This window comes from Bos grunniens, chromosome X (genome assembly GCF_055505025.1).
Source record: "Bos grunniens cultivar Pamir isolate PY7600 chromosome X, Bosgru_T2T1.0, whole genome shotgun sequence".
NCBI classification, from domain to species: Eukaryota; Metazoa; Chordata; class Mammalia; order Artiodactyla; family Bovidae; genus Bos; species Bos grunniens.
This window is the reverse complement of record NC_141194.1, coordinates 29466012-29479912: the sequence shown is the minus strand read 5'-3', so window position 1 is coordinate 29479912 and position 13901 is coordinate 29466012. Positions and strand designations below refer to the sequence as shown.

Here is a 13901-nt window from a genome sequence, read left to right as displayed (position 1 = left end):
TAATGACAGCTGGGAAAAGAAAACAAACTTGCATTTATTACATTACTGTTTAGGCAGGCTTAATTAAAAAATTTTTTTCTTTTGGCCTTACTGTGCAGCCCATGGGATCTTAGTTCCCTGACCTGGGATGGAACCCGTGCCCACTGCAGTGGAAACATGAAGGCTTAATCACTGGACTGCTAGGGAAGTCCCCAGGCTTAATTTCTGATTATGCTGGGAAGATTGAGGGCAAGAACAGAAGGGGGCAGCAGAGGATGAGATGGTTAGATGGCATCACTGACTCAATGGACATGAGTTTGAGCAAACTCTGGAGATGGTGAAGGACAGGGAAGCCTGGCATGCTGCAGTCCATGGGGTCACAAAGAGTCAGACACGACTTAGTGACTGAACAACAAGAACAAGCTTATTAAATTTTCATAAATTTCTGGCATATATATATATATAAAATTTGTATAGGAATAATAAACATGGATTAAATACAGGAAAAAGGCCCATATTGATTACCTCTCGAGTTTGGAAACAAACAGCTTCTAATGCAGCAAAAGCAATATGGCATTTATTGGTGAACTGAGTGAGCCCACAGATGATCCTAAAAATACACACAAAGATTTTTAAGATTAGAGCAGAATAAATGAGTCATTAATCGGGAATGTTCTAAATATGGAAAGGTTGAATTTGGTACATAGAAGTGTATGGGGGAAAAAGACATTAAAAAGCCAAAACTGGACACAAACATTAAGTAGCTGGCAAAATCCTTATAGTCTATAATGTTGCATCCACATATGAAAAAGTTCATGACCTATCTGAATAGATGACAATAATATAAAACCAAATCAATATTCATCTAGATGATAGCCTTTTAATACATAACTTACAGGTGCCTTGAAGATAAAAGATAATAATACTAACATGAATAGGAATATAGCCAGGGCTTATTGTCAGATGACATAACTTCGTGGAATTTTTTCTAATATTTATTTATTGATTTGGCTGAACCAGGTCTTAGTTGTGGCAGGTGGGATCTAGAACCCAGGTGCCCTGAATTGGGAGGGAGGGCAGAGTTCCAGCCACTGAACCACCAGGGAAGTCCCTGGAGTTCTTCTTTATATCATGCCATGGGGCATGCAGTGCAGTAATTTAGTTCCTCAACCAGGCATCGAATCCATGCCTCCTGCAGTGGAAGCGTGGAGTCCTAACCACTGGACAGCCAGGGAAGTCCCAACTTCTTGGAGTTTAAAGGTTCTAAAATTATACTTCCCAAGTATAAAAGGTTTCCTCCATACTTCAAAATCATTTGAAAATAGAAAACTATTAACCAATAAGTTTTTAGCTAATATAGTAAATAAATCAAGACAGACAAAAGCATACCTTATTTTCAAATCTTACCCTCTTGCACTGGGCTCCCAATAAGGTGCATACAGCCCCGAAAATGCTGGGACGAAATAGCAGCCATAAGAAGTACCTACTTCTTTAGCAAGTTTTTCTAACGTTAAAAACAAACAACAACAACAAAAAAAAAACACAAAAAAAATCATTCCAATATATACTACTTCTTTTCATCAACAAGCACACATGTTTAAAATATTAGGACAGGACTTTTGGTTTCCTAATATGCAGTACAGCAAAATGTTGCTAATTGTAGCAGAATATGAGGAGCAACAAAAGCAAATTTCTCCCTTACAAAATATAACCCAGTCCAAGAATGAAAGGAACTGGATTCGTTTTGTTAAGGTATTGTAGCTCATTTCCACTATTTTTTAAAAAATATTTAATTTATTTTCGGATGTGCTGGGTCTTCGTTGCTGTGCACAGGCTTTCTCTAGTTGTAATGCCTGGGAGCTGCTCTCTAGACATGGGGCACAGGATTCTCACTGCAGTGGCTTCTTTTGTTGTGGAGCACAAACTCCAGGGCACGTGGCCTCAGTAGGAGTGGGGTAGGGGCTTAGATGCCTCACGGCATGTGGGATCTTAGTTCCTGGACCAAGGATTGATCCTGTGTCCCCTGCATTGGCAGGCGGATTCTTAACTACTGGACCATCAAGGAAGTCCCAGTTTCCACTATTTTTAAGGTTGCTGACTAGCAGATGAAGAAGTGGCCTTCACTGCATTCCTAATCAGAAATGTGTCCCTGATTATCTCACCTTCAGGTGAAATGAAACAAGCAGGAGAGTGGGTAGGGAGTTCAAAATAATTACCTATCATTTGAAAATAGCCATAGTAATATTTAAATTACAGGTTCTGGAGTTTTAATTCTCACTCTAATAAGAGTTAAAGCTCTTTCTTATCAGATAAATTTAACTGCAGATTCTGGCAATCTTCGGTGTTCAATTTTACACTTGGGTAATTTTTATGCCTTACCGTGACTGTTTATGAATAAGCACCACTAATTATGTCAATTTGTTGTTTTATAAATCTTCACAAAGAGTCTTTTATATATAAATCAAACTCATAATAGGAACCCATATAGTTTAATGTCAAATACAGGGCAAAGCATTAACAGACTGCAAGGGTAAAATATTAACAATTTTCATTATTTAGATTCCAGCCCTTTGTTAGAAGATACTCACCAATTTCCTCAGAGCTTTTTATAATTCCAAGATTGTCTCTAAGCCAGCGAATAACAGCACCAGCTATAGCTACTGAACCCTATGGAAAATAAGGAATCCGAGAGAGAATATATTAAATATGTTATCAGTACATAAAGTTCTTATTGAGCATATTGTCTGTGTATGATTCTACCAGATGGATACAATTCAAAAATTTTAACTTTGGGACTTCTACAAATGTCATAAACCAGGTCTTTTAATATAAACATGGTTTTATCTAAGTTTTTATAGAAATTTTTCATGAGGCAGAGAAGAGAGCCCTCCAGTAGACCTTGGACCTGTTCCCATAGATGGACATCACTGTGCTGAGCAATCTGTTTCTTGAACAATTGTTCTGTTGCTAAATGACAATGGTATATTATCACCCAGAATACATTCCCATCGTAGCCACAAAGTTATTGGGAAATGTTACCCTGAAAGTTTTTTAAGCCCATTTCCCAAATTAAACAGTATATTAAATCTAGCAACCACACACAAAAAAGTCAACAAAGAAGGCTAACTGCAAAGTAATTATTCTTAGATAACTAATGAGGACCTAACTGTATAGCACAGGGAACTCTACCAAATGCTCTGTGGTAACCTAAACGAGAAGGACATTTTTAAAAGAGCAGATATATTTATAACTGATTCACTTTGCTATACAGCAGAAACTAACACAGCTGCTGCTGCTGCTGCTAAGTCACTTTAGTCATGTCCAATTCTGTGAGACCCCATAGATGGCAGCCCACCAGGCTCCCCCGTCCCTGGGATTCTCCAGGCAAGAATACTGGAGTGGGTTGCCATTTCCTTCTCCAATGCATGAAAGTGAAAAGTGAAAGTGAAGTCGCTCAGTTGTGTCTGACCCTCAGCGACCCCATGGACTGCAGCCTACCAGGCTCCTCTGCCCATGGGATTTTCCAGGCAAGAGTACTGGAGTGGGGTGCCATTGCCTTCTCCGAACACAGCATTGTAAAGCGATTATACCCCAATAAAAATTCATTAAAAAAATAATTATTCTTTACAACAAAATCACCAAGGGATGGAGTGGAGGGGGAATGTATGGCTGTGGCAATAAGGAAGAAAACATACAATTTGGAGTCAGATGAACTGGGTTTAAGGCTGAATTCTATTTCTTAATAGATTCATAATTTTAGGTAAATTAGTTGGGCTTTCCAAGACTCCATTTATTCGCCTATATAATGGTAATGACTATAATAATAGTTACCTAAAGAAATTACAAGGAGGCTTAATATAGGAAGTATACAGGAATATACAGGAAAGTTATTACTGAATGTAAATACTAGTTTCATTAGTTCTTTAAGTGTTAAAAAAACATATCAGCCAAATTCCATTGACTGATGTATGGATAAATGTAGTATACCTACACACTGGAAAATTATTTGACCATGAAAAAACATGAAATTCTGCTACAACATGGGTGAATGTTGAAAACATCATGCTAAATGAAAGATCATATATTGTATAACTCAATTTGTATGAAATATCCACAGTACACAAATCCATAGGCACAAAGTTGACTAGTGCTTGCCTAGGGTTGAGGTGATGGAGTTAGTCTTTGGGGAAATAAAAATGTTCTCAATTTAGACTGTTGTGATGACTGCAAAACTCTGTGAACATACTAAAAACCACCGAATCATACACTTTTAGAAGAGTGAATTGTGTGATACGGGAAGGACATCTCCATAAAGCTGTTTATAAAAAAAAAAAAGATTCTGGGGCCAAAAGAAGTATTAGCACAAACCATTAGGAGTTCCAAAAAAGGTTTCTTGGTTCTGATGTTTCATTCATACACATTTGTTCATCTTCTGTGTTTTGTTTTTCATATAGATTACTAATGTAAATTACTTCCATAGCATCACTCCAAACCAAAACATCAGGTAATACAGTAAGTGTAGGAAACAGAACTTTTTTATACGTTGCTTGCCTGTCTATCCCCAGTAAATTGAATTGCAAATGGTTATCCCTTCTTGCCATCAGTTTTCAGGATGTAAACAAACTAGACGCTGAACATGTTGCTATTAATACATTCTACCATTCATAGCTGCTATGAGAACAAGTCACTATATTCTACTGAAAAGCTGGCAAAACACCAGTTGCTCTTTTTACACAGTGAATTTTCAGCTATAAAAATCATTTGAGGAACTGATTTGACATCTCTGTGAAGATAGAACCAGATTTTAAAAGTGGGACAATAACAATTTAGCAAACATCTGACAAGGGACCCTAACCCAATGCCTCTCCTCAAAGAATACACTTCCTAACTTTGATATATTATATACTTAGGTAGAGAGTAGGACCATTAAGGAGAACTAAGTACATTTTTTGCTTCTGGAGACAATTCAACTCTGAAACATCCTTTGGAAGCAAACAATTCAGAGATACTAGTGCCAAAGACTAGAAAACACGTAAGATTCTCTAGACCAGTGCTGTTAACAGAAATATAATGTGAGTTGCAGATATAATTTAACTTTTTAGTTACCATAGTTAAAAAGGTTAGATTAATTATATTTTAACTCAATATATTAAAAATATTATCATTGCAACATGTAACAATATAAACATTGAGATATGTTTATTTATATATATATATATATATATATATATATATATATATATATATATAACTCACTAAGTCTTGGAAATCAGGTATATATTTTCTACTTACAGCACATTTCAATTTGGACTAGCCACATTCAAAGTGTTCAATAGTCAGGTGTGGCTAGTGGCTACCATATTGGACAGCACAGTTCTAGATCTACATGGAAAAACAGATGTTCTTTCTCCTTATACACTCAAAAAGACACTGGTCCTACATGGCATCTAACCAAGAAATGTGTATGTTTCCAATGGTTTTAGGTGAGTAAACAACGAATTTTAAAAAGCCATTAAGCTGGAAGTCTAGTGGAGTGGTCTTATGGCTATGAGCTAGTGGAACTTCATATTTTGGGAAATCAAATGTTGGTGTACCTCCTTTCCACTGATGAGGGCAATATGTTACACGCTCAGATAATTTTTTTTTCAGAGGAAGCAATGTGGTTATAAAAAAAGGAAAATCAAGATTTTCATTAAAGGTAACTGATTGAGAACATTATTGAAGACATTATTTAAAGCCACTGTCAAGCTTCCAGAAGAAAATTATTTTAACTTTGGTCATCAGGAGTATAAAGTAGTGTTCTATTGTTGAGCAGAGAAGTAGGTTTAATATGAAAAACACTTATCTGAAATAAGTATATAATTTTGGTATCATGATATAATACTTGGTATAGCTCTTTACAAATTAATAAAAATAAGAGAAACCTCCAAATTCACAAAAGATGTAGTCTTCTGAATCCAAAGGCAGGAGATAAATTGGAAGGTGGTATAATGCTTTGAAGATGGGCAGGGAAAAGAGTACAGGAATGGAAACCTAAAATGATAGATAGAAGGTGACTGTCTACTTGTGATCAAATAAGTTACTGTCAATTATATCATAAATATAAAGATTCAATACTTCAGCTCATCAACTAAAAATATGAATCAACTCTTATTCTAAGTCACGATCCACTGGGAAAGCTACACAGAAGCCTAACTGAGGTGTAAAACATAATAGAAATGAGAGGGCTTTCCCAGTGGCTCAGCGGTAAAGAATCCACCTGAAATGCCAGAGACGTGGGTTCAATCCCTGGGTTGGGAAGATCCCCTAGAGAAGTAAATGGCAACTCACTCCAGTATTCTTGCCTGGGAAATCCAATGGACAGAGGAGCCTAGCGGGCTAAGGTTCATAGGGTTGCCAAGAGTCCGATACGACTGAGTGACTGAGCGTGCACAAAGAAAAACATAATAGAAATGGGTAAAAAGAAGTTCAATGATAAATGGACAAGAGAAATAAATTACTCAAAACTAGACAAACAGCCTGGAAAGTGAAAAGCTAAGGAAAAGGCTATGTGAAGATTAGATTAAAAATAACCAGGTAGCTCCGATATAATGTCATGGCAGGCAAACATACGTTCCCTCGAAAGTTCCTTGAGATGAATGTTACTGCCATGAACAGTATTATAAAGTAGATTATTTCAGGATGTAGGATGTGTCTCACAATGCAGTTATGGTTAAAATCAGTACATGTGGAGAAAAATTATGTAAACTTTAGGTTATCCTTAAAGTGCTCAAAATCAACCATTAGGCACAGGAAATAGTTGTGTGTATGCTACAGTAATACACAACACTATATAATTAATACTGTACTTAATTTATATATGATTACAAATGCAAAAATCTAACTACAGCATTTGTAATTGCAAAGAGAAGACAACAGGAGCAGAGAGGTGAATTGGGGAAGCATTTTTGAAATGTAATCTGTATCATTAATACTTTGGTAACAAGTTAGAGAATTAAAATTAAAAGCACTCATTTGTCAGAAATTATACACCTGTGGCAGATTCATGTTGATGTATGGCAAAACCAATACAATACTGTAATTAGCCTCCAATTAAAATAAATAAATTTATATATATATATATATATATATATATATATATATGTGAAGAAAGTATACTTTCTAAGAAAGTACATTAGAAAAGTCCATAAACAATGTTTACAGGCTCCCATCATCCTCAACTCCTGCTATTCATGCTCTTCCATGATGCTTTCCCTTTAAGTAAGGTGGGATCTATGACTTGCTTTTAACCAACAGGACCTGTCAAACATGACAGGATGTATGTGGCAATATGTATGTGATTACGTTGCATAACATTATCACACATGTTTTCTGGACTCTCTCCCCGCCTTGCTGGTATTAAGTCCTCACATAGGAAGGAACTGCAGGTGGCCTCTAGGAGCTGAGGGAAGCCTCTTGCTGACTGCTAGTAAGAAACTGAAACCTCCAGTCCTACAACCACAAGGAACTAAATTTGGTCAATAACCTGAGTGAACCTAGAAACAGATGGAGTCTTAGATGAGACTGCAACCTCAATCTACACCTTGTGCAATCTCAGTCTAAATCTTGACTGCAGCCCAGTAAGACCCTGAGTAGAGGATCCAGCTAAGCTTTGCACGGAATCCTGACCCATGAAAACTGTAAGGTAATAAATGGGTATGGTTTTAAGCCACTTGCATCAGTGGTAGTATTGTTATGCAGCAACAGTTAACTAATAAATAAGGCTTATACCTAAAATGAATATCTGGCTCAAGAGAGATGAAAAACTCCAAAAAAGAAAAATTTAACACTAAAATCACAAATCACATCAAAGAGATGAGAAAAAGGACATTTAAAGAAAACAATGGGTGGGGGGGTGTTAGCCCCTATGGAAGATGGTATGGAGATTCCTTTAAAAACTAGGAATAAAACCATCATATGACCCAGCAATCCCACTCCTAGGCATACGTCCTGAGGAAACTAAAACTGAAAAAGACACATGTATCCCATTGTTCATTGCAGCACTATTTACAATAGCTAGAACATGAAAGCAACTTAGATATCTACTGACATATGAATGGATAAAGAAGTTATGGTACATATACACAATGGAATATTACTCAGCCATAAAAAGGAACACATTTGAGTCAGTTCTAATGAGGTGGATGAACCTAGAGCCTATTATACAGAATGAAGTAAGTCAGAAAGAGAAAGATAAATATCATATACTAACACACACACACACACACACACACACACATATATATGGAATCTAGAAAGATGGTCTTGAAGCATTTATTTGCAAGGCAGTAATGGAGAAACAGACATAGAGAACAGACTTATGGACATGGGGAGAGGGGAAGAGAGGGTGAGATGTATGGAAAGAGTAACATGGAAACTTATATTACCATACGTAAAATAGACAGTCAATGGGAATTTGCTGTATGTCTCACGGAACTCAAACAGGGGCTCTGTATCAACCTAGAGGGGTGGGAAGGGGAAGAAGATGGGAGGGTGGTTCAAAAGGGAGGGGACATATGTACACCTATGGCTGATTCATGTTGAGGTTTGACAGAAAACAACAAAATTCTGTAAAGCAATTATCCTTCAAATAAAGAATAAATAAATTTAAAAAAAAACAATGGGGTTCTTATAAGAAATCCTCTTTGGAGCTCATGTTTAAATAGGCAAAAATGGCATAATATAGGATTTGGTATATAAACAATACCTATTGAGTGTCTACTATATGCCAGATTCTGGAATAGAGTGGTGAACAAGACAGGCAAGTCTTCTGACCGCAGGGAACTTATATCCTAGTGACAGAATACAGAACATGGAAGTATCAAACCCATAGTATGCTCAAGTTCATAATCAGATCAAAGCTCCCCAAAAGCATTTTGTTTTGGGAAATAACATTTAGAAAAAGATGAACGAAGAAGGGAGAAGCACAGCTTGGGGAAGATGGCACACAGATGGCAGAGGGAAGGCAGAACTACTCACTCTATTTTGGTAATTCTTGCTCTATTTTGTTTCAGTATCTTCCACCACTAATAAAAATTTCCAACTAGCAACAGTGGGACAAACTTAAGCAGTTTAACATGAGTTTAAAGTCTCAAAACAACTGAAGGATCATGTGTCCCACTTCCTTTTTACTAACAATGAAATAGGGACCCAGAGATGTTAACATTCTTAGTGATAAAATCCCTATCAACAGAGATAGTTGAGTTTGCACTTTAAAAAAAATCACCTGTGTCCCTAACAGAGGATAACAGGCAAAATATAAAAAGAGAAAAACAAAACAACACATGCTACCTCAAGAAGAGAATAGCATCAGTGTGGACAGAAATAGAAATGCACAGTCAAGTAGGGTTTGAGGCCACAGGCATGATGGATTCTGATTCATTGTTCTGTATGTGTCAGGCAGCAGGAGGGGCTGGAACTGACTCCTGCAGAGGAAAAGAATTCAGAGTGCTTCATGTAAGACCAGGAAGAGTGTCAGTGTTTGAAGCCAGGGGCTCGGTGGCGCTCTCCTGCTTGTGTAGGGGTGCTGGAAAACAAGCAGTTGTCTACCTGCTGACTAAGGCTATTGGCTTAATGGAAAACGAGACCAGAAGGGAAAATTTCAAAATACATGAAGAAATCCAGTATTAAAACATCAGACATAGTGTTCAGAAAACAGAACACCTACATGCAAAAGAATCAACCCAGACTACTTTCTCACACCATATATGAAAATAAACTCCAAACAGATTTAAAATTTAAATGCAAGATCTGAAAGTATAAAACTTCTAGAAGAAAACATAGGCTGTATGCTCTTTGACCTCAGCAATATTCTTTTTGTACTGTCTCCTCAGGCAAGGGAAACAAAGGCAAAAATAAACTAAAAAGCTTTTGCACAATGAAGGAAGCTATCAACAAAATGAAAAGGCAGCCCACTGAATTGGAGCGAATATTTGCAAATGGGGTTAGTATACAAAATATACAAAGAACTCATATAACTCAATGTCAAAAACTATCTGATTAAAACATTGACAGAGGACCTAAATAGACATTTTTCCAAAGAAGACATATAGATAGTAAATAGCCCCATGAAAAGGTGCTCAACATCACTAATCATCAGGGAAATGCAAATCAAAATCATAATGCAATCTCCCCACACCTGTCATAATGGCTATTATCAATAAGACAAGAAATAACAAGTGTTGGGGAGGATATGGGGAAAAGGGCACCCTTGAGCCCTGGTGTCCACCTCTGAGTAATTTTTCAAAGGGAAAAAAACACTAGTTAGAAAAGATATATGCACCAGCATGCTCATTGCAGCATTATTTACAATAGCCAAGATATGAAAGCAACCTGAATATCTCTCGATAGATGAATAAAATGGATACTTTTATAATATATATAATGGAATATTACTCATCCATAAAAAGGGGTGACATCTTGTGATTTGCAAAAATATGGGTGGACCTAGAGGGTACTTGCTAAGTGAAATAAGCCAGAGAAAGAAAATATAGCATGGTATCACTTGTATGTGGAATCCAAAAAATAAAACAAATGAACAAACAAATTAGAAAATAGACTCACAGAAACAGAGAACAAAATGTTGGTTGCCAGAGCGGAAGAGGGTAGGAGGATGAGTGAAAGAGATGAGGGAGATTAAGAGGTACAAGCTTCCAGTCATAAAATAAACAAGGCATGGGACTTCCCTGGTGGTCCAGTGGTTAAGACTCCATGCTTCTAGTGCAGGGGGTATAGGTTCGATCAGAAGCTAAGATCCCACAAGTGGCGTGACCAATAAATAAATTAATTAAAAAATAAACAAGTCACAGGGATATAATATACAGCACTGGGAATATAGTCAATATATTATAATAATTTTGCACGGTGACAGATGCTAATTAGACTTATTGTGGTGACCATTTTGTAATGTATAAAAATACTGAGTCACTATGTTGTACACTTAAAAGTAAGTTAAGTGTAATTTAATTACACTTCTATTAAAATTTGATTAAATTAAAATATACAGACTTTTTAGTAAATTAGATATTACTGCACATCATACGCTAGCTTAGAAGCATCACTTCTAGTAAAAATGTATGGAAGGGGAAGAAATGACATCAGTCAACAAAACTTAACAGTTGGAACAGAATTCATTCCAATCTGACAAATAAGTCTTTAAAATAAGTATGTGCTAAATGTATTCAAAGGAGTGAATTAGGAGACTTCCCTGGTAGTCCAGGTTAGGACTCTGAGCTTCCACTGCAGGGTACAGGTTCAATTCCTGGTCGGGAAACTAAGATCCTGCATGCCGTGTAGCATGGCCAAAAAAGAAAAAAACAAACAAAAGCCAAAGAGGTAAATTAAGGTATGATTTCCATGAAAATAAAATGAATTACAAACCAAAAGAAAAAGAGAAATAAAACAGAATCAGGTAAAAACTAACCAGTTAAAGATTCTAGAAATGAAAGTACTGAGTGAGATTATAAAAGGTAGTAGTTGAGATAAACCATAGAACAGACAAGAGAAAACAGGTAAATTATTGCTCTTATACACTGCTGGTGGTATTTACATATGGTAATGAAAAAGAATGAAACAATAGTGGTGAATCTCACAAATAGAATGTTGAGTGAAAGAGACCAAAGTTTGCATACTGTATTACTCAGGCTCACTCTTTTGTATTATTAACATATAAACTATTAAAAACATGCAAAACTAACTCTGGTGTTCAGGGTTGCACATTTAAGTGTTAGAACTATAAAGAAAATAAGAAAGTGGTTATGATAAAACTCAAGGCAGCAGTTACCTGAGGGGAAAGGAAAGAGGCTGTGATTGGGAGTCGCACATAGTGGGTTCTTGGCAGTTCTGTTTTTTGACCTGGGTGAGGTTACATGGGTCTTCATCTTTAATATTTCTTTTTTCTGGCTTTCCTGACCAAGGATCGAACCTGGGCCCCTTGCAGTTAAAGTGTGGAGTCTTAATCACTCAACTGCCAGGGAAGTCCCACATGGGTCTTCTTTAATAATAACATGCTAAGCTGTATATTGATGGTTTATGCATTTTTTCCTATGTTTTACATTTCACAATTAAAATGTTTTTGTTTTATTTGTTTTAAAGAGAAAACTTTGAAATGTAGATACTGAGAAACTCACCAGGGATACAGCACAGAGAAACAAAGAATTTAAAAATATATAAAATGGCAGTTAAGAGACATGGAGGGTGGGTTGGAAAGTTCCAATATCCAGACAATAGCAATTCCAGATGAGGATGGAGGCAGTGGTAGAGAAGCAATATTTGAAGAGATAATTGCTGAGAATGTTTCAGAACTGAAGACTTGTATCCAAGTACCTAACAGAATAAGTAAAAATAAATCTAAACTAAGGCATATCATAGTAAAACTATGGAATGTCAATGATAAGGATATAAAGTTTAAAAACTTTATATCAGGGCAGCCAAGGTCTGATTGGCAGCAAAACATGGCCGGAAGGGATGTAGCTACAAAAACTGAGATTTTTATATCCACTCCAGAGAGAGGGCACAATAAAGAGAAACCTATAAAAAATAGGCTTACTACCCCAGATTCTATGAACTTTGAAAGGTTGTCCCTCAGCAAGAAAAACCTGGGGGTGGTGAATGGGGACATAAAAGGTCTGGGACCAAAGAAATGATACTGGACACAGAAATTGATAAATATGTCAATTAATATGATTTTTGATTGACTGAAAATAGTATGAATTACTGTATGTTTAAGAAAAGGGGAAAATGAAAATTGTAAATTCCATGACTGCTGGTGGAGGTGGTAGGTATAAAGCATTCAAGGTCCTCATCATGGTTGGATGGTTATTAAAAATATTAAACAATTATAAACACTCTTGGAAAAATATATAATTATTATTTTGAAAGTACTACTAAAAAAAACCCCAAACAATTAGAAATGCCTTATGTTGCTTCCTAGTCAGCAGAGGCATAATGAAAGAAGACTAAAAACTAAGAGGGATAGGCATAGTTTCTGTTTTCAAAGAGGGCACTTTTAAAATTTTTTATTTATTTATTTATTTTGGCCTCACCAGGTGGCTTGTGGGATCTTTGTTCCCTGACGGGAGATTGAAACTCTGCCCCTGGCAGTAAAAGCATGGAGTCCCAACCACTGGCCCACCAGGAAATTCCCTAGAGAGAGTACTTCTGAAAGTAAAGAAAGTTACTTTTTGACACCTCAGATTGCAAAGCCTAACCAAAATCTGTCAAATTACAGAAATGAGTATTAAATACCTGCTTTATAAGCACTTTCCCCAAAAATGAAGCAGGGCGACTAGGTGGAATTTGCATGAATTCACTGAGAAAAAGTTATACCAATCTAGCTTGATTCTCTGCATTCTTTTTTGATTTTTAAAAAAAATTTACAAGATTTTTGTGAAAAGAATTAGAAAATATGGAAAAGAAATTCTATCTGTCGTTAACAAACTAGTGTGTGTGTGTGTGTGTTATGGCCGAGTTTCTAGGTTAGCAGAAGGGTGTGACATATGGGGGATGCAGTGAAAAGAACACTGGACTGGGGAGACTGAAGCCCTGAATATTCAGATGTATAAGGAAGGAGATGGTCCAGTGGGGCAGCCTAGGCATCTAGACTCTGATGTCCAATAATGTGGATTTGCATCAAACTACCTTGGCCAAATGACTCCAGTTTCACTTGCCTTCTTCATGCATGAAACAAGGGGATAGCAGGGTATAGCGAAGCCTGTTGTCATCTAATCCACTGCTTCCCTCAGCTTTAAAATTCTATGAAACTAAAAAAAATTACATGAATCAAAAGAAAATCATATGGTAATATATATGCTGGTGCTCTGTGACAACACGGAGGGATACAGTGGGGAGGGAGGTGGGTTCAGGATGGAATAGACACATGTATA

General features: G+C 36.5%; 1 protein-coding gene across 15 annotated transcripts in view; it reads right to left on the bottom strand.

Moving 5' to 3' along the window:
* GK (glycerol kinase) overlaps positions 1-13901 on the bottom strand; it is a 74319-nt gene that overhangs the window by 8344 nt on the left and 52074 nt on the right. For all 15 annotated transcript variants that reach the window (XM_086388433.1, XM_086388437.1, XM_086388439.1 and 12 more), the window contains 3 exons: positions 2568-2646; positions 1387-1483; positions 505-589 (listed from right to left, as the gene is read on the bottom strand). In XM_086388433.1, coding sequence (XP_086244559.1) covers positions 505-589; positions 1387-1483; positions 2568-2646 — 261 coding nt within the window. The remainder of the gene's footprint in view (positions 1-504; positions 590-1386; positions 1484-2567; positions 2647-13901) is intronic.